The sequence below is a fragment of the Labrus mixtus genome, chromosome 1, assembly GCF_963584025.1.
Source record: "Labrus mixtus chromosome 1, fLabMix1.1, whole genome shotgun sequence".
NCBI classification, from domain to species: Eukaryota; Metazoa; Chordata; class Actinopteri; order Labriformes; family Labridae; genus Labrus; species Labrus mixtus.
Window position 1 is genome coordinate 11,051,234 of NC_083612.1, and position 25,180 is coordinate 11,076,413.

The window sequence follows — 25,180 nt, forward strand, 5'->3', positions numbered from 1 at the left end:
CTCTTTCTCCTCACACACTTTCTCACGCATTTCTTCTGTCTTCCTCAGAAAACAAATACACAGTCGAAATACAGCTGAATGACCCAATTTATCCCTTTTGGTTCATTTGAGTCTGTCATGATTTGGTCTTATTTAGTTTTGTGTTTCAGCGTTTAGGTTTCCATGTTTTCATTTCTCCTGTGTATCCTAGTGTTGCTTGTTTCCCTTGTGTGTTTTTGTCCTAATGTTTCATAGTTTAGTCTTTAGTGTTTCGTGTGTTATTTTGTAACTTCTTACCCTAGTGTTTCTTTATGTTCTAGTGTGTTTTTGTTACTGTCTTGAGTTCTCTGTGTATCTTAGTGTTTCTTGATTTATGTTGTAGTTCTAGTCTCCAGTGTTTATTGTCTTGTGCTTCCCTCCAGTGTGATTGCCCTCATTGTCTTCACCTGTGTCTGATGAGTGTTGTATGTCGTTTGTTGATGTTAGTTGTCGGTCGTCAGTTTACTAGTGTCTCCTTGTGCTTCCTCGTGGCTCCTTGTTTTCTCGTGTTGGATTTTGATAGTACGTTTTTGGTGTGGACTTTTGATCTTTATTTTAAATAAATAATTTTTGTTAGCTTCTGCACTTGAGTCCAGTTCCTTGTTTTTTACCTGAACTTAACAGAGTCTCAAGGAAATGTCAACAAACACCACTGATGAGGCTAAATCTAATCAAACACTCGAGTATTTGTTGATGTTATACAACAATACATGGCAGCCAGATCTTATTTAAAAAGAAATCAGTGACCAAAAAAGGAGTAGAGAAGCTGAATTTCTTATTGTCTCTCTGTTAATGCACTGTTTTCCTTACTTGTTGTACATGACCAGATTCAATCCCCGAAATCAATCAATATCTGACCGCTTAAGGTTAAGCAAGGAAACAACCAGTTCATCGGTAAAATACAAATATTTGGGAGAGCCAGTAGCCTTGCAGTTATATCGCACGCCCCATGTGTGGAGGCTATAGTCCTCGTCGCCGTGACGATGGGATCGAATCCAACCACGGTCACCTCTTTGCTGAATGTCATCCCCCACTCTCTCCTCCCAACATTTCCTGTCTCTCTTCAGCTGCCGTATCTAATAAAGGCCAAAAAAACTACTGTAAATATATTATTATTATAATAACTTGACCCTTAGATATGATTGACCCTACATGACAGTTGGTAAAGGTATTTACATTCTTACAGATTCTACACAGTATACGGTACAACCCAATGGAGAACAACTACTGATGAACTGTGTTTAAAAAAAGTGAAATAGATGTTACATAAATCAAAAAGATTACGTACTATGTGCCTGTACTCACCTGTAATCCCTTATGTGCAATATGTGAAAAAAACAATGCGCAATAACATGTCCGACTTGTTGGGCAACAGTATCAAGAAAGTGTTTACGTCATTCTTTATCTGATCATTGTGTGTACTGTGGGTTGCTTTGTTGTCCCCACTGTGGGATCAATGAAGGTTAATCTTATCCAATCCTACCGTATATGATCTTACATCTTTTTATGAGCTGACAGCTTTGTACAAAGAGAGAGATCGGCCATAATAAAACACAATGTGGCCAGTCATTGTGGTCTTTGTTGGAGAGAGATTACAGGTCGGCATGCCGGGACCAGAAAGGGAAGAAACACACAAAATGCATTAAGAAATGTAACAATTTATCAATGATGAAGGTCAACCAGCGGTTTTAATTATGAGTAACACAGTGAAACTTTTCATTTCAATAAGAGGAACCAAATTCAAGAAGGCACAAGTTTCTTGGCTGACAAGAGCAACTCTTGGGAAACAGCTTGACATCCCACAGAGACGCTATGAGTTATGTGCGGTACTTTGGACACATGACACACATATGTATGCAATCTTTGGACCGCACAAGGAAGATCCAACAAGGAAGATCTTTACACAGCTCAGGTTCATTCTCCCCTCCAGGAAGTCTGTGTATTATTTGTTACTGTTGGAATGTGTTGGTATAGGTGACGAAAACCGAATGCGTCACCGCAGAGCCGTAGCCTCGGGCTATCTGCGGTGTGCATGGATTTGTGACAGTCATCATGAATTACTCAGCATGTGGGTGGGGCGGCACTTGTCCGGACTTGAACTCCACACCCAGAAAATGGTCCATTTATGATGCTTTTAAGAATGGAATTTTACAGAAGATCAGCCAAGATGCAAAAACCAGAACAACCCCAAGGCTCAACATGAGACCAAGACGTACATTCACAAGAGTGTAACAGTCAGCTTTCACTGGCTAGACACCGCTAGTGATTCAGTATTGAAATAGTTGTCACTGTGCGGTGGAGCAGTGAGTAAGTAGGTTACAGAAGACAGTCTATATAATATATTATGACGAAGGCTAAACATTTCAGGCTAAACATGTGGAGTCAAATCACCTTTATATTTGTCCAGGTCGAACAATACGTCTATTATTCCTTAAATGATATCGCTGCAATCGAAGCAAAATTGCTCACTTTTTGCTTGAAATTGTATTCAGGAGTTTGGAGGAGTAAAACAATTTGAATACCTTGAAGATGCTGTGTGTCTGAAATGTATCTATGAATGCTAACTGGCCGTGTGTTTCATCATCCTGCAAACTTCAATGCCTTTTCAACTAGCATGCGGGTGAATCAATAATGACTGAACTCTCATTTCAGGGCAGGTTTCTCCTTAACATTTTGTGATATTTGGACCTGGAGCAGTTTTTTTCCCTTCAGTTGAACTTTTTTTTCTTTATTTCTTTTTTTTTTTTTTTTTAAAGCAAGCCTTTTTAATAAAACCTGTGAATATGTAGCCGCCGGTGTTAGGAGGATTTTCTTCAAAAAATATTCAAGCGCATTTAAGTCTTGGAAAGTGTAACAACATGAATTTTAAATGCTGAGCACAAGCTCTGCTGGCAAGATGTTGAATTTTAAAAGGATCCATTTATATGTTCATTTTTATTTATTTTTTTCTCGAGCGACTACAGAAACACTCTAAAACATAACCCAAGATTTTCTCTGTGCTCATGTGTAATCAAACGAATGAATGGATAAACACTTGCTAAGCAGCAGAACATAGGGTCTTTCAAGGGCAGGTCCACTGGGCATGTGCGAGGCAATTAGCAGCCATTGTAGCAGACTCCCCCATCCATCCTCCCCCCTCCATCCTCCTCACTGTTATCTCTTGTTTCATAGCAGCCGCCATTGTTCCCATCTGCAGAATCCCAAGGCAACAGAGCCCAGCAACCTGCAGCTCTCACATCTATTGAAAAATCAAAAGAAACTTGTTAAAGCATTTATCATCTACTGTGGACAAATATCCACTTCAGTTAACATGAGTTAACATTCATCAGACTCAGAAAAAGCTGTAATAGTGATGTTAATTGCTGTGGTTTTTGGGAGGAGAATCTGCATTATTTAGTCCTTGGTGATTATGAAACTCTGGCCATTTTAATATGATGTAAAAGGATTTACAAACTCAGACAGGGAGGGAGATAAAGTATTTCTTCAACTGAAATGAAATTACGACATTTACCAGAACTTTGGAAAGAGATCGTGTCATTGTTCACTCAAATTATTCTGACTGCATGCAGTGTTAAATATTGTTAACATCGAGGTTATTATCATTAATGAAAACCAAAGAAATACTGGAAACTCACTGTGGAGGCTCGTTTATCTGTAGTGGATGTTTTTAGTTGTTCCTCCTTAAAATGTTGTAGTTAATTAATTAATTATATTACATACTTTTTCCGGCCCTTTTGGCTCTCGACCCTGACATGTATCCCATATTAAAAAAATGTATTATAATTTTTATTAAATAAAAATTAAACTAGCAAAAAAGCATTACAAACTAAACTGACATTGAAAACAAAAAGTCAAAATGAAATAAAAATTCAAAACAAATGAAAGATCTTGGTTCACATACTGCTGCAATGATTTCCCAATTTCATGTGATTTAAAACCACTTTTTTAAAGTCACTGCACAATTGAAACTACTATTACTACTAGGCTATGTTGAAAATATCTGCACTGCTCAATTGCACCTTCACTTTCGATGCAAACATAGAACAGAAAGTGATGAGGCTCCTCAATACAAAGGGAAAAAATGCTCATAATATCAACCAATACACAAAATCTTTTAAAATCGAATCAAAAACCCTTTAGCATGATTGTGTATCTGTCATATCTGTCAAACAGATAAAAAAAAATAATCTGCTTCTCTTCTCCCCTGCCACCTCTCCTCCTTCCTTCATAACTGGATAACTGGTTTGTCTGAAATCTCTTTAGTTCATGAGGTAGTAGATCGTACTGGTACTGGTGAGCCTCCTGAAAACATTTACCAAGGAAGCATACAATGATGATGCTCATAAGGAAAGCTACAAAAGCAGGAAATAGTTGTGAGAAAAAAGGATTGTGAAGCATCTTTTCATTATTATTGTCCAATTATTTGGATGTCACTTAAAGGGCCCATATTATGCTTTTTGCTGGTTTTATATGCTCTTTAGTGTGTTATCCATGTGTCCTGTGCATGTTTAGGCACATCTATGGGCAAAAATTCAAAGTCTGCGGAAACGCGGCTTCTCCTACGTCCTCCTGTTAGCTGTAGCATTAGCTGCATGTAACGCTCAGTTCTAGCCCCCCTCGAAAAAAATGTGTCAGTGTGACGTCTTGTCAGTGTGGGATCATTGATCTAAGCCCATTGGCTCGTTGTGGCAAGCCCAGCAGCTCATGTTGTATGCCCGTTAACTTTTGTGGCACGCCCACGATATGCCGTAGCCTGCGGTAGCACAGTAGTGCTAAGCTGCTAATGTTTTTGCTCCCCGGCCCTCGGAGCCAGAGTAGCTGAGCGACTGACCAATTACGGCAGAGCCGACAGGCCGACCAATCAGATCAGACTTGGCACACGTGGGGACTCTGAACGTGGGCACTTCAGAGCCTTAGATAGAGAGTCAGAAGCGAGCCGGTGCATGGAGCGGCAGTACATGAAAACAGACACTTTTTTCGAACTTTAGCTATTGTGAACATACTTTAGTAGGTACATAGATTAAATATATGAACCCCAAAAAGGGCATAATATGACCTCTTTAAGTGTCTTTAGATCTCAGTCATTCTGTGTCAATTTGTGTGTAAACTGACTACCAGACAACATGAAGCTACCAAAGTGTGCTAACATTAGCCTGCTTACACAACAATGCAGGAAACAGGAAATTGCAGCTCGAGCAAAGGACAATTTTGTCCACAGCTTGCGCTTAATGGTGCTTAATTATGGTGCGTTCTAATTGATCACTCCTTCATGTGAACGGGAGTGGAGAGGGGTTGGAGGTGTGTCGCTGGAGGAGAGCGGAGGCTTCAGAATAGTGGAGGTGTCCCCAAACAGCAGTTTGTTTTGGTTTCATGCCGGTGCTCAAGGGCGACATCTACTGGATCAGAGAATCGCACATTCTTCCTGTAAGCATGTAAAAACACAGTTAGAGAGAATTTTATCAGTTAACTGTGAGGAAACAAAAGAGACAGTGAGAGATTCATACAACTCTCAGTTCCTGTTTTTGTTTGTTTTACTGAATGCTGCTATTGAGTGTGCTATTCATTAGGGGGAAAAAGCAAGCAATTATGCATGCATTTGTCTGTGTGTTTGTGTGCGTGTGTGTTTTTCCCTCACAGTGAAGGACACAGTTTAAATGGTTTGCAGTTAGCAGGTACCGGTTTAATTCTATTGTTGGTAATCACTGAGCAGCATTTCACAGAAGTGATCTAGAAGAGTAAACATGTGTGTAACACGATTATTCCCCTTGATTAGAGAGTACAACTAAAGTAAGACCCAAATTGAGTGAATCTAAGTGTCATCATTTGCTTCATGTGTGTTCAGCCGTGTGAAATGTTTTCATGATTTTTCCTTATTATCCTTTGTTACCGCTGGTTTCTTTTGTCAAAATATTGTGAATGTCCTGAATTCTAATAGAAAAAACAAGTTCTATTAGTCACACCAAATAAAATACAGAAGCCGATTTCCTGAGCATCTTATCACCTACAGTATTCAGCCAGAGAAGCGTTTGTGACACACCCAATGTTTACGTCTCCATGGAGTTTCATGTTTGGGTGTATTCTACAATTCATTGAGCACACGCCTTTGTCCAAAGCGACCAACATCAACAGCTGTTGTTGAGAGTCCAAATAAGCATCAAAACCATCCTAAATATCATCATCATCATAATCAATATTATGGTCAATATCATCAACATCAAGACCATTAAATCCATAGATGTTCATGACAGAGCTGCGTGCATTTTCTTTTAGGTGCAAAGGTGTGAGAGTGCACGGGAGAAGAAGGAGAGAAAGACACGGATGTCTCCTCCCAAGATCTGACTGGGCAGGATTCATTTCCACCAGCTTCTGACATGCTGACAAAACCTGACACGGCAAAATCACAACATGACCAGCAACACGTTCAAAAGGTGCCACTCCTTCTAGGATAAAAGTTCTAGGATAATTATGCCCCCACAGGTTTGAGGGATGCACGATACTGCATGATGCATGATACTTGATACATGAGGCAAACAGGCTGAACAAGCTGGTGAGGAAGGCCCGCTCTGTAGTGGGTCTTGATCTGGACAGTTTGGAGACAGTGGCTGAGAGGAGGATGAAGGACAAAATCTTATCCATCCTGGATAACTCCTCTCACCCCCTACATGGTGAGCTGTGGCAGATGGGCAGCTCCTTCAGCCAACGCCTCATCCCCCCCAGGTGCAAAAAAGAGCGCTTCAGGCGCTCCTTTGTGCCCACTGCCATAAGACTGTACAACAGCAGCCTATGACAACAATAACAGTACGTCCTGGACACTAAACTTCACCCCCATAGAACACTACCCACATGACCTGCTTCATTATTATCATTGTATTATTGTATTATTATTATTATTACTTAGCATCCATATATATATATATATACATATATACTGTACATTCTATATTTTTTATTATATTATTATACTAGTCTGTATTATATAACACTTCATTATATTACACTATATTGTTCATATTGCACTATACTATATTATATTATACTACATTATATTATATAACTACACTCTGCATTACTGTGGTACAACACTGCCTCTCTTCTCTGCTCTTTACATTACTTGCTGCTATTTATCATACAGAGTCACTTTAATCACTTTAATCAAATACTGTCTCAATTCTCAATTCCCCCTGCTAACTTCATCATTCATTTTGTACTTGTATATACCCCTTGTTTTTTATTTTTATTCTGTTTAATGTGTATTTTGTATTTTCGAGCTTTCTTGTCTGTGCTGCTGTAACGCCCGAATTTCCCCTCTGGGGATCAATAAAGTATTATCCTATCCTATCCTACTTGGGAAATTTAAAGTGCTGTAACATGTCAAATTTGTTTCAAATAGAACCCACAATTATAAGCAGCAAAGTGGCAAGTACAACTCCTTGATACTCTTTATTGTTTGCATTGATTTTTACATGGTTTCTCTTCTGAAAACAATGTGGCCTCTGAGCACGTAGACCCACATATGTGCGACTTCCTGGAGACCCACTACCTGAACGAGCAGGTGGAGGCTATCAAGAAGCTGGGTGACTACATTTCCAACCTCACCTGCATGGATGCCCACACCAACAAGATGGCAGAGTACCTGTTTGACAAGCACACCCTGGGTGGGAAAAGCTAAATGCAGAGTCAGGATTAAGCTTTCAATGAGAGTCTTAATGACAAAAAGGCTTTAAAAAAATAAACACATAAACAATGTGGCATGTTGTTATTACCCCATGAGGAACCTCAAAAAGCTATCATATTGGTAACAACTGGATAAGTGTTATGCCTTCCTCAAGACGACCTTTCTTCAAAATATATTTATCTTAAATCAACATTTACATGATTTCCTTTTCTAATCAGTGTCTGTATCAAATTTCATTGCATTATCCAATAGCTTGTGTAATAAAAAGCCTACGGCAAACTAATGATGTCCCCAGATGAGAAGACATGGGATGTGCATGATTTCCATGTAGTTGTAAAACAGTCAAACTGCCACATGATTTCACTGGCCGTGTTTGTGCCGAAGTTGCAACAGGAGAATTGGGTGACACTTTACTCCCACTGTTGGAACACTCTGACAGAAAGCAGACTCTCACTGATATCTGCCAGCATAATGATTGGCCAAAACGGGAACTTCCAGAGAAAACTCTTCACAGGCAACCCTTCCCACACTCCACAGGACTTGGAGTCTGTTCAGCAGGAAACAAAGGCAAACTGTGAGGAGGAGCGGCTGTGTGGTGCAACTGCAGATCGATCCCAGATAGGGATCTTTCAACCTGACAGACAGCAAGTCCAAACTAGATGTAGAGGTTCTTATGAAAAATTCTTCTTGAACTCCTTTGAATAAAAAAAAAACCACATGTATACACCACTGATGTAGAGTGCATCCACAACAGCAAGTTTAAACATAGGGTTTCCTTTCTTCTTAGAAAAGACAATCAATAGAGGCATCACATTTAGGCATCATATTTACTTAAAGGAAAACATTTTAGATGCTTTACTGCAAAATTGACAGCCACTGACTAGCCTAATTTGAATTAAATGAATCCACTAGGCTATGCTCATATTATTGAAAAGAGATGCAGTGTTTTGATTTGAAGTTGCCTGACAGGGGAAATCTTTTTCAAATTGAAGCTGGTGGTATATTAATGTATTTTTCTTCACCAGATTTTAAGTAAGGGACTGACAGAGGGTGATGTTAAAACACTCAGATACAGTGAAGTCTCAGAGATTAAGAAGATAATAATATTTCTGAAGTGTTCAGACATCTATGCTCAATTGACACTGCTTGCAGTTGATTTCATTTGGATAGTTATCGTTGTTTTGACATGAACAAATTAAAGGCTGAAAAGTTACGAGTCATTTTAAAGTCGGCTATGTGTAAAATGTGTGAAATACATTTTGATTAATCAAAGAGAGAGAAAAAAGGAAGTGAGAGATGATCTATCTGTGAAATATAGCTTGTCCATAAGAGAACGAACAAGAAAAAGCCTAAATAGAGATTACATTTTTTAAATCAATTCCAAAATTAACTGTATGTATAAAAATAAAAAGCATAGTTTTCAGGTAAGGATTTTAAATAGTCTGCTAAAAGAATAAAACTTGAATTCTCAAAAAAAAAAAAAGAATTGTTGAATCAACTTGGGCCTATAAAGTACAGAATAAAGCCACAAAAAGCTCCACCTCAATCAACTTCAATAGAGTGTATCTTAATTTTATTGATATAGTCATTTAATAACCTTGACTAGGAACATTATGCATTTGAGTACTGCACTTTCAATAGTTTCTGTAGATGTTGTTGCCAGTAGCCTACTTTTAAATGAAGTTTTTTACAGTGGACGTGTTACATTATTACACGGTGTTTCGGTTTGATACGGTAGCCTTCGTGTTCTGCCAAGTCGAGAATGACCTGACAAACCAGACGACGATAATTTATCAGCAAAATTACCATCAAAAGTTTGTGAAAGAAAGAAAGATCTGGTAGTCAGTTTAACATCCGGCATCGAATCCTGTTTGCACGTCGCGCGTTGGTGACGCAGGAGAGAAGCACGCCGTACGTTGATGACGCAGGAGAGAAGCGGCAGTAAAGGCTCTTTGACGTCTTAACAGTTTTTAATTCAACCAAAGACGGATTTCACAACACACATAAGGTAAGTCGTCGTGCTCTGTATTTATTTCTATAATTAGTGAGGGAAAGTGTTGCATTTTTGCCGTAAGTTTGCGATAGATAAGTTGCTCTTGCTGCTCTATGTAAAACACAGCTGTTGTAGATGAGGTAATGTAACCTGCACAGACAGGACTACACCTGTAGTTTAATAACGTAACATGCAACCTTTTAATGCCAAAAACACCGAGACAAGTGTGTCATTTATAAGCGCAGATTACTCGTTCAATACGTTACATTTAACACACTTTTGTGACTGCTCCACCACTGTGTAACTTCAGCAGGCTAAAGAAATGTGCCTTGTCTTACACATTGATATGTGCAACCAGTTTCAGCAACAAGGCAATTCAAAGTGTTTCACACAAGATGTTAGAAGCATCATAACAAAGAGAAAATGAGACATTAAAAAGAAGAGGGCATTGCAAAGTTCGTACAACAAACAAACAATTTAAGAATTAAAGTGAATTTAACATAAAAACAGGAAAATAAAACAAAAGCTAAAAAGTATTAATACACTAGTAAAAGATAAGCGTCACAATTCAAAAGCTAAATAAATATTAAACTGTTTCAAAATGTAGGGTTGCAGTTACAGTGCAGTGTTAGAGTTAAAATGGGTATTTAGATTGGGAATAAAATGGGAATTTAGCCTAAATTATTTTGATAAAAGGCAGCTGTCAACATGTGAAGAGGGAGTTTCAGCAGTCTTGCACTTTTCTGAGAGTTTGTTCCTGATGAGCATCATTTTAATGTTTTACTTCAGGGGACAGAAAGCAGAGCTGTCCCAGACGCCCTGAGTGGTCTAGTTGGTTCATAAAGTAACAAAAGGTCAGAAATACACCATTCAGTGCTTTATAGACCAAGAGAAGTATTTAAAAAATATAGTCATTGAGAGACAAGGAGCGAGTGTAAAGACTTCAGAAGTGGAGTGATGTAATCACTTTCTTGGTCTTAGTAAAGGCTTAAATACCCTCTTTTCGTGACATCATTCACACACCTGTAATTTTATTTTTTTCACAACTAAGCCATAGTTGGGGCGGTAGTAGCTCAGTCTGTAGGGACCTGGGTTGGGAACCGGAGGGTCGCCGGTTCAATGACTTAGAGTGTAAAAACTGAAATTTCCCCTTGCGGGGATCAATAAAGGTAAATCTTAATCTTAATGTCCAATGTTTATACGATCCGATACAATACATCTTCCAGCTCATGCTTATTGAATTTAATGGAATATCATGAGTCTGATCTGACATGCTTAGTATCCTGTTACAGGTTTGATGCTTTGATGTGCACTTTATTTCAAGTGCAATTCAGCTGCCAGGCAAACAGCTTGAAACAGAGACACCCTAAAGCTGCTCCTTTTGTCAAATCAAAAGCTCAAACAGACATGACTTTTCATTTACTTAATGACAAAAAAGAAAACAATAGAAAATCTCTTTATTTAACACACTTGGAGCAGTGAATGTTGGACACTTTTTCATGAAATTAAACTAAAACTGTTTCCTGTATTTATTTAATCAAATAATCAATTCTTTTTTTTTTTTAAATCAATGTATTGATTTATTAAAGTAAACACAAACTGTGTCAAATTGACACATTGAGCCGTTTAGTGTACAAGCTATTAGTTAGTAAGATGTTACATCATTTTTGAGATGTGGGAACTTCCTCTTCCTCCTCCTCCTCCTCCTCCTCAGCTTTATTTCTAAAGCTCCTTTCATACATAAACACAAGCAGCCCAAAGTGCTTCACAAAAGAACAGAAAGAGAAAGAAAGAGATTCAAACAATAAGGGAAAGTAATAGCCTACAATAATAAAAAAGGATAACATTTATTTAAAAACATGTACATTTAATAAAATAATAAACACATTTATAAAGTCTATCAAACAGGAAACATGCCACTAAATTAATAACACAATAAAAAGTGGACTAAGACAAAATAAAAACAAGAGTTGAAAGAAATGTCGAAACAATGACTAAGGAAAAAAGTGAAAAGCTCTCCTAATTAAAAGCCAGATAAGGTCTTCAGTTTACGTTTAAAAACACACAGACAGATTTCTGTACTGATGTCAAGGGGTAGTGAGTTCCACAATTTAGGGTCATAAAAACAGAAAGCTCTGTCCCCAGCTTGTGTGGCTCACATGAGGGACGTTTAAAAGATCCTCATACGACATGAACACAACATTCAGCCTGTTCTTCCTGTGTTACAAACACAAGCTACACAGGTGTCATTTAGTACAACCCATTTCTTTAATGGTATGACATCATTAGATACTAATCTTTAAGAAACAGTCATTATCGCCTTTTTGGTTGAACCAGAAAAAAAGCACTTTTGAATGTGAATGTTTATGTTTGTCTAATATACCATAATGGATTCATTGCCAAAAGACGGAGGTTAACATATATTAGGACACATCTTTTACAGTTACTCACATTTTGCATTAACCACATGCAGTGTTTGTGTCTAATCACAGAAGCTACCTGTAGACTATTAAAGTTTGTCATATCGGTTTTTTTTCCATTATTCCTAACATCAGTCCTGTAGCAGAAGATTTGACTGACAGGCATCTGACTCAAAGTAAGAAAAAAGAAAGTACTCCTCAGCCCGGCCCTGTATGTGCATTTATCTTCCATTAGTTGACATTTCAGCCCTCAGGCCCTTTTCAAGATCAACAAACATGACAGGCACACAACCTGAATCCCAGGGCAGCTGGATGAAATGAAATGACCCCATGTGGTCTTTAGTTTGAATCATAAATAGCACCGCTCTCCAGCCTCGGAGGATTGTTGTACCTGATTATTAGACCGAGTGGCATGTTAAGTATTTTTGGAGCAGCGTCAACACACTAATCACAAAGAAAAACAAACTTGTACCATATAGGGTTTTCACACTTCCAGAAGACTCCTGATACTTGCAGGAGGAGCTGCATGTGTGAACGCAAACACAGCCACATTTTTCAATCTTAGTTTACCCAGAGTTTCTCCTGCCAGAAGCCTAGTATTTGTGCATGTTTAATCTGCTGCATTATGTTTTCTGTTCACCAGTATGTTCTTCTCCACTCCTTTGTTGATATAGTGATTCTGTCAGCCCTGGTGATAGTCTCCCACTGTGAGATGCACATGTGAACAGCCAGGTCAGGAGAATATCCGGAGCAGTCCTCCTGAAAGTATCTCGATATTTTCAAGAGTGCATATGTGAAAACAGCTAGAGTGTGCAAATGAATTAAGCAATAGATGATACATTTCATCAACTTCAGCTTGTGTTCACCTCTGTAAGCCTAAAATTACTTAGAAAGATTAAGACTTGTATTTATCTTTGCATTATTAAGACCACTTGTATTGTACACATGGCAGAGACTGGCTCTATATTGTGATGTGAGGACTGTAAACTAAACCAAACACTTACTACCAATAGGATACACTACGTTTGCAGTAAGTGACATGTTTATTGAAAAAAGTGAAGTATTTTATCTAATCACAGAGACCAATTGCACTATGTAAGAAAACATTTAATCAACCAGTAAAAAGAAAGCTTGGATGTTTTTTTTCCCCCCATTCTGCACCCAGACTCTAGCTGTTGGTTCCATTTAATCCCCACAGCTTGCAAAAAGAGAGTCTCTCAAGGAAATGAAATGAGTGAGTGAATGTGGTCTTTTGTTGCAGTAGAAATTTGCATACTCGTCCTAAAACAACACATTATTGCGCAATTAAGAATGCGTGCTGACATGTCAAGTGTTCAAGTTCTTCAAGCTTCAAGTTTTAGCAGGAATCAAAGTTCAGTTGTTTAAAACAGGATGTCAAATATCCTCAAGAAGCCATGAACACAAAGTAAAGAGTGGTTTCTCTTTAGAGGTGGGCTCACTCATGTCATCTGTTTATCATACATATAATTTAAAACTAGGTAAAATACAAACTCTGTTCACCAGGAGTGAATGGTAAAAAAAATCTTAAATATTTATGATCATACATCTTGACATGCATCATACAAACTTCCATTGAGCGCTGATGGGCTAGCAGTTAGGTTGCACCCCATGAACTGAGGCTATAGTCCTCCAAGGGGGTCGGCCCGGTTTCAAGTCTGACCTCTGGCTCCTTTAACACATTTCATTCCCCACTCTATCCACTGTCCTATCTCAATACAGTATAGACAAAAAGCCCAAGAATAAATCTTAAAAATAAAACAAAATCGACCAAAATCTTGGCCATGCTTTTCAAATAAGAGCCACTCAGAGGTCAAAGGTCATCCTGTAAGAACCTCAGCTCCCTCTGCAGAGTTTAGACTTCTGCCAACAGGGAGGAGGTTCACTTATGTTAGGAAGGACAAATCAAACTGAAACCTGAGGTCGTTTGTCCCATCAGCAGTTGGGTTTTTAAACAAGCTGTAGGCATTGTAGTCAGGACACTTATACTATGTACTGTTGGTCTTTGTGTCTCTCATCTCACTTACATCCATCACGATGATATCCATGGTAGTTATGTTTTATGTCTTTGTGCTGTTTTTATGATTGCCTATCAGGATCTCTGTTGCAAACCAAATTGCCCCTCTGGGACAATAAAGATTTTCCAATCCAAAAATTACTTTTGAAAATTGTATTAAATGATTATTATTCACCTGCTAACCTGCGACACTAAAATATCAACAAAGTGGTGAATGCTGCCAGTGACTACTTTTTCGACTTCTCTTATAGCTTGATGTGTTTGACAAGTATTTTTAAAAGCTTCAAATATTCAAAACAGTATGGGCATATTCAATTCCTCATAAAAAACAATAGTAAATTACAACTTTTATAGCTTTGTGCATCTTTTTTTAATAATTAGTGTCATATTTGAAAATGTTTCATCACTGCTTCTAGATCACAGCAGAAAATCTTTAACTTTACATCTTTATCTTTTGCTAATGAAACAGGTAACTGGTCATAAGGACAGTAAGGTTTTGTCTAAGTCATTTTATAATACTTGGCTGTACACTGTTCAAAGACAAGTGACAGTTGACTAAGTAGTAATGTTTGTAAAACTAAAAAAATAACCCTGTGGTCTAGCCCTTCTGGTTTCTCAAGGTCGACTTGTATTGCCATTAGCTCATGTTCGTCCATTAAAGCAGTCAGTGTTTACTGTAAGCTAACACAGGCTAACGCAAACCTATTACGTGTCAACATTGACCAAGTTTTCTGCCAAGAGGATGCCTCCAAGTGTCTGTGTGTTTAGTTTCCTGCTGCACAATCTGTCCCTGTAAACTGCTGACAGTCCATCACAAGTATGACTTAATGTGACATCAATCTCATTTACGCTTAAGTCAGTAGTGATGGGCTGTGCTCGTGTTCGATAAAAAGCAGTGATTGGACTTTTATTGTTGACATAGTATCCCAATTATAGAAACAGAAAAGCTCCTTTGTAGGCCACATAACGACAGGGATTTGCATATAACTATTCATGTTGTATATTTCTATTCCATATTGTAACATGGCATGGAAAATTAAGGTCATAGTGGTGAAAAAAGTGCTTGAAAAAAATGGTGGCATTGTTGGCAGGGCCGGGGCCTCGCTCAGTTTTTTGTCCTGTTACATCCACTATATAAAGTAATGAAGGTTAACCAGGTTAATTGGTTCTAATCTCAATAGGCTGTAGGTTTGAAATGTCCCTTTACTTTGGTAGTTTTTCCTACAGTGTCTGCCTGACATGTCCTTGGGCCTAAGCATTATCATATCTTTTTTTCTTTTTTACAGTATATTTAAAACTAAGCCAATTAAAACATCCATAGACCAAAGTGACCCCTCCTGTAGAAACTCACTCCCTGAATCCCAACAAAATGAAAAACAACTTCCACTCATGTGTTTTCCCAAACGTATCTTCTCCTCAAAGGTAAACCTTCTCATTCACTTGTTGCAATGGAAAGAATAGGCTCTAACTTCCTTCTAACAGCCAAATCTTCAAGGTTTTTCCATTGTGTAACCGTCGGTATAAATAGAAGTTTTAAATCAATAGCAGGATCTGAGGTTTTTGAGCAGCGCTGCGTATCTGCTCCTCCATCTAAGGAAAGCGCGGCTTCTCTGTAACTGACGTGTGGGAGGAGAAGGAAGGAGAGGAATTAGTTGAAACTGTAAATCACTTCTCTTTTATTCTCCCCCGGTGTTATCTTAACATCATCTGATTTCAACATCCTAAATCAAAATAAGAAAGTGAGACGCTGTCAAACCGCTCTTTCATTGTGACCTAAGTGCACTAAGCCAGTCTCATATGACTCCCAAATCAATGTTACTGCAACCATGTGCCAGACATCTTCTTTTCGCTGGCAGTGTGAATTGTCTCTAAATTTGCTCGATGTTTTCCTCACAGGAGATGTCATCTTTGTGTGGCACCAGCAACGGCTGCCAAGATGGAGGTCAAGAGGCCGCGGAGAAACAGGCAAGCCTCACATGACAGAAACACAAGAACAATTCAATGAAAAGATGCTAGTATAAACACACCTGAATGTGACACCTGCTGCCAAAGTGAGAAATATTTTATGGGGTTTTAAGAAGCCTTTTATTTCTTGTTATGCATCCATAACGTTTAGAAATCATTTCAAGTTTCTGTTCTGATAAAGAGTGAATTCAAACACAGTGCACACAAATATATGACATCATATGACTTTATGGTATTCTATATGTGATCTGATTGTCAACAAATCTCATAAAAAGTCTGAAATAAAAAGTCTGATAGTCATTACAAACACTTGATTGACAGCCTCAAGAGTTCCTAATTCAAACACAACTTGTTAACCGGTCCCAAATTTCCCACAGAGTAGGGCCTGAATAACTCAAAAAAGGAAGAACTGGTGTTTTAAGGACTATGAGTGATTTGGGTTAGGGTTAGGGTAGTTAGGTAGGGCAGTAATAGAAGTTTTGTGCTCTTGTGAGTATTGGATGGGTCAGAACCATAGACTGTTATATTAATGGCCTGAGTGACATCACCCATCTGTTACTGCAGGGGGCTCTGGAGGCTCATTGGCGGCAGCCGCCATGCTGGAAATGCTGTCTCAACCTATCATTAGGTTGTCTGAAAGTTAGGCTGAGAGCTGGAGCTGAGGCGGGTTTTAAGCCGTTCCATCGCACCCACCTGTCAATCATGTCAGCTACACTACTTACTATGGATAACATATATCATTCACAAAATCAAAACAGAGCTTTTAAAAAATATATATCTACCCCGTTCAGAGTGTGCCTATGATGACAATAACTAATCACACCTATTTGTTTTTTGTACCAGGCTGTAAACATGTTAATTTATGCTGTAAAAACGGCTTTTTTGAATGAGTGTGTATTTGACTTCCGCGGTTCTTGGAGCCAGCCTCAAGCGAACACTTAAAGAACTGCAGGATTTTGCACTTAGTGGCTTCATTTTTCAACACTTGAGGTTGCTGCTTGGTCTAAACAAACAGCGGTGTGTGTTCATGGTAAACAAGAAACTAAATGTCACTCAGGTGGTTTGAGAGTACAATGAGCGAATTTGCACAGAGAAATAGGTTTTGATCTTTTCATGGGGTTTGTTGACATCATGAAACAAAGACAATATCTGAAATGGGTTTCTTTAACTCACAACTTGTCCTCAACTGTGGTGGAAAATGTCTGCATGAGTTACATTGAAGGTAGTCTGCCATTTTAATAACAGTGACACTGCAGGAGTGGGGAAATCAGCAGCATTAAAAGCGCACTACTTAGCAGCTAAGGATGTGCTTGAAGTGCTTTTTATACTCTGATGTATTTAAAGTATGTTGAGCTATGATAACTTGTGTAACAGTTTTGTGTTTGCCACAGGAGAAGGAGCATCCACGTGTACTCATCCCCGAGTTATGCAGACTCTTCTACCAGCTGGGATGGGTGACGGGGACGGGCGGAGGGATCAGTCTTAAACGAGGGTATGTACTGTACTGTATGTATATTTCTAATATGTAGGTATGTATAATAATGTTTAGGATCAAAAAAACTCAATCCCTTAACTGTGAATATATCTGTCCCAGCTTAAAGGCTCATTGGACCCCTTTCATCTAACTTTTTCTGAAGAATATATTCACTCTAAATACTGAATGCTGTTGTGGAACTTTTTAAGCCGATCTTTTTTGCAGTGAGGCTGATGTGAGGTCACTTCTATCAATTTTGACAATGTGTGCAAATCTGTGGTGATGACAGAAGGCCAGAGATTTTCCATAATGAAACCGAATTCAAACTGAAGGCTTTGACAGGTTATTACAAACATCTTTGAACTTTGTTGTTGCGGATGACGGCTTCAAAGGAGGCACCACCCCATTAGCAGATCCCCGTTAGAAACGGGGAATGGCAGACATTTATTTAAGTCAGCAGGGGGGGAAGAAGAAGATAAAAATCAAAGTTAATGGCTTCCACTCCAAGTTCGCTAGAATATCATTCAAGGAAATCTTGCTCCAAATAAATTTAGGGGAGAATTTATTTTCATCTTGTACAATTATACCTTCAGAGTCCGATAGAAAATAAGCAGTTCTTGAGCCCAGCAGAGTATTTCTCCTTAGAATTTCTTTAACAGAACGGTAACTATTTTCTACTCTATGAATTATAAGGGCCAACAAACACAGACGATTTTTATATTGAAGTTGAAATACTGAGAAAAAGGTCTTAATCGAAAATAGATTCTGAATCGAACCGTGGCGCAAAGAATCAAAATCGAATCAAATCATGAGACACCCAAAGATTCCCAGGCCTACTGTGCACATTATTTCCACCAAAGCTTTAGAGATAGAGCTGTCATTGAGGTCAGAGCTATGTGGCTGCCTTCTTACACTACCCTTCCTGATCCCTGATGACACCTATAATTACATGTTGATGATGTGCCTAAAGGTTTAAGTACATCTTATTTGTGAAACCTTTACTTCAGTAGGCTATGGACAAAATATGGCCAACATAATGTTCTTATTCTTAAACATAACTAGTCACATGTACCGATATTGTGGCTGTTGGTATAGTATTTTTTTTTTTTAAAAGTACACCAATTTGTGAGCTCATGAACCATGAAGCTGTGTTTCTATTAATACAAAGCCTCTACAATGTTGTATTTACTCCTGCTAAAAGAAAGCTGATGAGAAATTGTAATACATGAAGTAATCAGAATAGACAAAAGCTTTTTCAGATATTTGAGGGAAAAAAATCCAACGAGTGTATTTTTATTTCCTGAGTGTAGGTCTGAATTCGAACTTTTGAAGCCTTTTTTTTCTATTCGACTCCGAAATGACTCAGAGCCCGAGGCGGCCTCACCAAACCCTCCACAAAAAAATCAATAGGCTACTTCTTTATACTCCTCTTTATGCTGTTTTTACTGCAAGATAAAGAAGAGTAGCACGGCTCTATTCACTACTTTCTATGGGGGCTGTTAAAGCTCTCAACATTTAAGTAAAAGATATGACCATTGCAAAGCTTCCGAGTAGATCAGAGGGGGCTTTGTTAAAAATGAAAACTATTTTTTTTTTTTTTAAAGATGTATTTTGGGCAATTTTTAGACTTTTTTTTGGATAGGACAGCTGAAAAGAGACAGGAAATGTTAGGAGGAGAGAGTGGGGGGATGACATGCAGCAAAAGGTCCAAGGTCAGATTTAAACCCAGGGTCACTGTGGACTGTAGCCTCTGTACATGGGGCGCGCGACTTAACCGCTAGGCTATCTGGAGCCACTTTTTTTTTTGTCAAGGCTGCAGAATGTAACATTTTAATAGGTCTTAATAGATCTTTAATAGGTTTCATATTGGTGCTCAAGGGCAACATCTACTGGATCAAAAAGTCACAATTCTTCCTTTAAGATGTTTTGTAGACACAGTTAAATAGTTTAAACTCACTAAATAACATGAATATTTTCTTGTAAGTGGAGACAAAAAATGTATTGCAATGGAACGTCATTACTTTTTAAAATAACTGTTGGGATTGCTTTAACAAGACCTGAACCTCTGTTGTTCTGCTTCATATTAATTCATACCATGTTGTATGCCTCACAGAGATCAAATCTACATCGCACCATCAGGCGTCCAAAAAGAGAGAATCCAGGTGAGCTTGTTTTACCCACAGAGTGAAATGTTGCTCTGTTGAGGTCACTTCTGATTGAGCAGAACGTTCCTGGCTATGTTTTAAATCACACCGCTGTAATGTTTGTGTTTCTAAGCCAGAAGATATGTTTGTGTGTGACGTGGAGGAGAAGGACATCAGCTGTCCTCCTGCCTGGAAGAACTTCAAGAAGAGCCAGTGCACACCGCTTTTTATGAACGCCTATACCATGAGAGGTAAGTCACTCCACTTGTGCTCTGTGACGTTGTTTCCTCCTTTTCTAGATCCTTGCTTGAGTTGTACTTACTCTCTGATGTACATCACTTTGGATGAACATGATCAGTCGCCAGCACTCAAATAAAACTGCCTTTTCTTTACTAAACTACAGGAGCCCAGGCAGTTATACACACCCACTCCAAGGCTGCTGTCATGGCAACGCTGCTGTATCCTGGCAAAGAGTTCAGGATAACACACCAGGAGATGATCAAGGGGATCCGTAAGGGCACCTCAGGCACTAACTATCGGTATGTGTAATCAGGCAGCAAGGATTAGTCGAGTCCAAAAAGTCTTCCAAGTATTTTCCTCTCACATTGGAGCGGAGGCTTGTAAAGTTTGTTTATGAATGTATCAGATGTTGAATGGAAAATACGGAGCTCCATCTGAGCAGGGATGTTGGTCATCACGCAGGATCCTGCTTGAGCTCATCTTTATCATCAAACCCTCTTTCACTCTTTAACAGAGCTTCAGTAGCAGGATTCAAAGTTTGAAGGTCAAGCCCTAAAAGTTGACCTGAACTTTTTTTCCAAGCATCTTAAATAATGTAGCCTAATAAAAATAGTGAGAAAGCAGCCACTGTAGGAGGCGCGGCCTTGTGGTATTGTGGTAGCCCTTAAGTATTCATTCAAGTACTAATCTTATAATTATAATTAATTTATAAAGCTTTTTTTAATTACAAAAAAAAAGTACCACTATTATTATTTTTTGTGAAACCAAAAGGAATCTTTTAAAATGTCTGTATTATGTAAAACAAATAACATAGGGCTGCTTGATGATGGCAAAAATCATAATCACGATTCTTTTTCTTCTTAAGGTTTATTTTTGGGCTTTTTATGGCTTTTATTTAGAGATAGGACAGTGGATGGAGTCAGAAATTAGGCAGAGAGAGAGAGAGGGGAATTTTTCAAACTGACCCCTACACCCTCCCCCTCCGTGACGGAGTGCACTCCATTAGAAGTCACACTCGCAGCTGAATGAAGTCCTCTTCATCAAGGTGTAGGGTAGAAATACAGCGGCAGGCTTTGGGAAAAACTTCCCTCTCTCAGGTGGAAACGGGAACTGTGTGTTACCATGGTTTCTCAGTGGCATCTTGCGGGAACGGCTTTTTTTTTGTAGCTAATGCATTCTGTAAAAATATATATGTAACCTAGATTCTTCTTCTTCTTCTTTAGTAAGTTATATTAGTGTAGACTTATAACAAAACTATTAGATTGAGCCTACATTGTTTATTGTCATTTATAATTGAAGTTAATTTATTGTAATTTTTAGAATTTATTTGTCCTAAATTAATGCAAAGACAAGGAGACTATTGTTGAACATCAGAGCAGCAAAAAGTGTATTTTTTTGTTGTTGAATTGAGATGTTGAAAGACATCAAAAGTAGAAAAATAAGAAATAAATATTAACAGCGAAAAGTTGTCTGCAACATGATTTAATATTATTTTGTTTTTGCAACAGTCCCTGTAAATATAAAACACTTTACAATAAATAAACATATTTGATCCTCAATACAATAAACATTTTAAGTTGTTAACGTCTGTATGACGATATTAAATGTCTATCTTAGTTGGAGCAGTGTTTATAGACACTTGAACTCACAGGTTGCTTCATCCATGACGACCGGACACAATAGGCGTTGCACGTGATCTGAAAGTTGGCATCGGTGCAGACTCGCTGGTGGAGGGTTTTATAACCCACTACCACTCCCCGCTAATTAGTTTGGGACGGACTTAATATGGCGGACCCTCCGCGAGGACGCGCAAACGGAGGGGTAGTGGGTAGGGAGAGTGTGTAGTGGCTGGTTTGAAAAAGACCCTTAGGCTGAGTCAGCATTTCCAACATGGCGGCTGCTGCCGATGAGCCTCCAGAGCCCCCTGCAGGAACAGATGGGTGACGTCACTGAGGCTTCGACTATTAATATTTACAGAATATGGTGACAAGAAACACTTTGACACATTTACCACATGTGACAAAAACTACGGACAAAACAAGCGTTATACGGCATGCAGAACAGTTTTGTTAAATTCTGATTATTTTGTTTCCCTGTTCTTTGGAAGACAAAATTATAATTTAAACTAAAAAGTGATTTCGCGGCTCTAAAAAAATATATACTTTTGTGTGTTTTTTTCTTTTTACTACTTTGGGTCTGTTTGGCTCTTTTCTCAGAACTGTCTCCTCTTACATGAGTTTGTTAAAATAAAAGTTTATGCTCAGTGATAAGACTTAAGCCACACTATTTTTGCCATGTATTTGTATGCGTGGCTCATATACCCAGGAGGATCCAAACAAATGAAAATGTCCTTGCAAAGATGATTAAGTCAAGGTCTTGTAGACTGAACCATTAGCTTCCTCTGCACAAGATTACCATCTTTTCTTACAGTCTCCCAAACCATACAGTCCTGTATCCAGTGCAGCCATCTAAAATACATGTAGATCCATAGGTCAAGAAACAGTTCTGGCAGTAGTTCACAGATCAGTCTGACTATAACATATATATAAATATAATAGTAACAGGATGACTCATTACCTTCATTAAGGCTTAGAAAAGGCGAACCTTGAATATCAAATCAACCACACAAAGAGGATGATGTCATCACTTTGTAGTTAATGTTGCTATGATCTCTTTGTACTGAAATGTGCCCTGTCTTGCCTTCATTTTCTCAATAATCCTGATGCAAATCACAGGCTGCAACATGTGCATGGCTTTCACAGAGCTGTTCTGTCCAACACAGGCTCCATGACAATTTTTCTGTTTCAGCAATTTGCATTCAAATATCGTTTATGAATTATACTTCCGTTTTATTCAGGCACATAGTCAAATAATGCTTTTAGTGATTCTGAATTGCCTCGTTTCATTTAAGGGTTCCACTTGACAAGTTGGCATTGATTTAAAAGCCTGATGGGAATAACATTAACAGTTCAAAGACACAACAATGTACGAGTTCCAGATTGGAGATGCAGAAAAAACGAGAAAAACAATGCCAGAGGGTTCAGTGATCCTCTCTGGTTAGAGCTAAGGAAGAGGGCCGTCGAGAGTGTCATAGCAGTAAAATGATTACTTGAATGATATTATTTAGATTCATAATTCAGGTGGAACACGGCAGGGAAATGTAAAGGTTGGTGATGACTTTAAGTTGCCTGAATTATTAAAAAAAAAACAAAGTTACTTTACTTCAATGTCATAGACTGGAAGAAGAAAGAAAACAAAGAATCAAGAATTTGGAATCAGGAAATGGGCTATATTTTGGGGCTATAATACTCCCTCCATGTTCAGTATAGTGCTCAACAGTGTGGTTCCTGAAGTAAAAATCCCATTCATTTTCTCCATAGCAGATTTGCCATAAAGTCATAACTTTCCACGGGTAGACTTACGAGTTACCTGTTGGAGTGAAACAATGGTGTACAGTATGCTCCTGTAGGAGACACAAGTTTGTATGATATCGATCTCATTTTAAGGAAACACGGTATATTCCCAAATATTGGGGAAAAGAACTACACTACCCGCAACCATAAAGTGTCACAGCGACGTTTCTGATTGGTAGTCCTCGCTATAACCATGGCAATATTTCCCACCCCTAGCTAATTATATAGCTAACACAGGGTGTACTAATAACCTTGTTATTCAGCAGTGAATGTATTTATATATTCATCTAACACAAACTACAACATAGTTAAACACTTGTATTAACTGTATAAACACTATAACAACAATAATTCTTACATTTAGGAAGAAGCCATATCATTCACAAAGGATTGTGGGATGGGTATTTCCTTGACTGCAGGCGAAAATGATGTAGAAAGTATTGTAACTTTGCCTCTGTTTTTCAATGTCGTTTTGGCTCCGAATAAAATGTACTATAGTCACGAGTATAGTGGTAGCTGATTGTCTTGGTTATAGGTTTAAATCTCTTGATATGAAGATTTTGTGAAATGTAAACGGAGGATTTCAATGGGAAAATATACTTCTGGAACCAGAGCCGCCGAAAAAGTGGGCGAAAGTTGAGCTCTGTTGTGCCTGATTAACTGCCAATCAGGTAAGACTGCACAGTGGACGGCTGTGTCGAGCTTTGAGAACAGGCGAGCCTCCATCGAACAGCAATCTGATATCAAAAGTTAAAGCCTCCAAAGGTAATAAGTATACATTTAATTTAGAGTTTCTTCCTTGACTGTACACAGGTATGATGACACTCTGGTTGTGCCCATTATTGAAAACACACCAGAGGAGAAGGACCTGAAAGACCGGATGGCTTTGGCAATGGAGGAATACCCAGACTCATGTGCTGTCCTTGTCCGCCGACACGGTGTCTACGTCTGGGGAGAGACGTGGGAAAAAGCTAAGACCATGTCAGCATCAACCTGTTTTATCCTCAGAATTCTCTGTGACCTAGAATATACAACTGTTTTTTTTTTATTCACAACCTATTTAACAAACATTAGGTTAATACTTCTGCTATAAGGCTAACAATCCTGTTGCATTTTGTAGGTGTGAATGCTACGACTACCTGTTTGACATCTCCGTCCAGATGAAGCAGTGTGGACTGGACCCCTCAGCCCTTCCAACGGAAGAAAAGGGAATAGTCTGACATTCACGGGTGCTTTTTGAAAGAGACATTTGTTGCAGAAAGGTCAGTGGAGTTCAGTCAGGGGGGGCTGATTGTAATCATTTGCCTTTCACACCGGCCTGCTTCAAATTCGATGAAATGTGATGGTAAGGGCAGATTCGGGGTTGAAGGAGATTGAATGCCTGTGATCCGGAAGCACCTGGAGGTACGCTGCAAAGCACTGTGGGACAACTCATGAGTGAGCGGCAGTCAAGTAAAAGGTCTTCGGGTTCAAACGCCTTCCTATTCAAGTTTGACTGCAGTGGAATCAAGGTCTCTGTGTATGTCAGGCATGAGCATACTGTGCATCTCAATTGAACCTCTAATTGTGATAAACTGCCTTTGCTTCAATCATTAAAGCTGATGAAATGTAGATTGTGCATTATAGAAACTATTTTTCTCTACGCCGAACAAAAAAAAAAAAGGGTTTGTTCTCAGATTTTTTTCTGTAAAGTTCTTCATATGTACTGGAGTATTAAGTATTTTCAATGTCAGACTTCGCCCCAGCACCCCAAACCAAATATTGTTTGTATTATATATCCAATATTCATTCCATTATGCATCT

At 38.6% G+C, this 25,180-nt stretch overlaps 2 protein-coding genes across 2 annotated transcripts in view; both read left to right on the plus strand.

Moving 5' to 3' along the window:
* traf6 (TNF receptor-associated factor 6) overlaps window positions 1–25,180 on the plus strand; it is a 400,050-nt gene that overhangs the window by 132,950 nt on the left and 241,920 nt on the right. The window lies entirely within an intron of this gene.
* apip (APAF1 interacting protein) lies at window positions 9,563–24,988 on the plus strand. Its single transcript, XM_061063929.1, has 8 exons — window positions 9,563–9,701; window positions 16,038–16,106; window positions 17,498–17,598; window positions 19,694–19,742; window positions 19,858–19,975; window positions 20,128–20,263; window positions 24,191–24,358; window positions 24,498–24,988. Exons 2-8 carry the CDS (start codon window positions 16,041–16,043, stop codon window positions 24,595–24,597), a joined length of 738 nt encoding a protein of 245 aa, XP_060919912.1. The 5' UTR covers window positions 9,563–9,701; window positions 16,038–16,040; the 3' UTR covers window positions 24,598–24,988.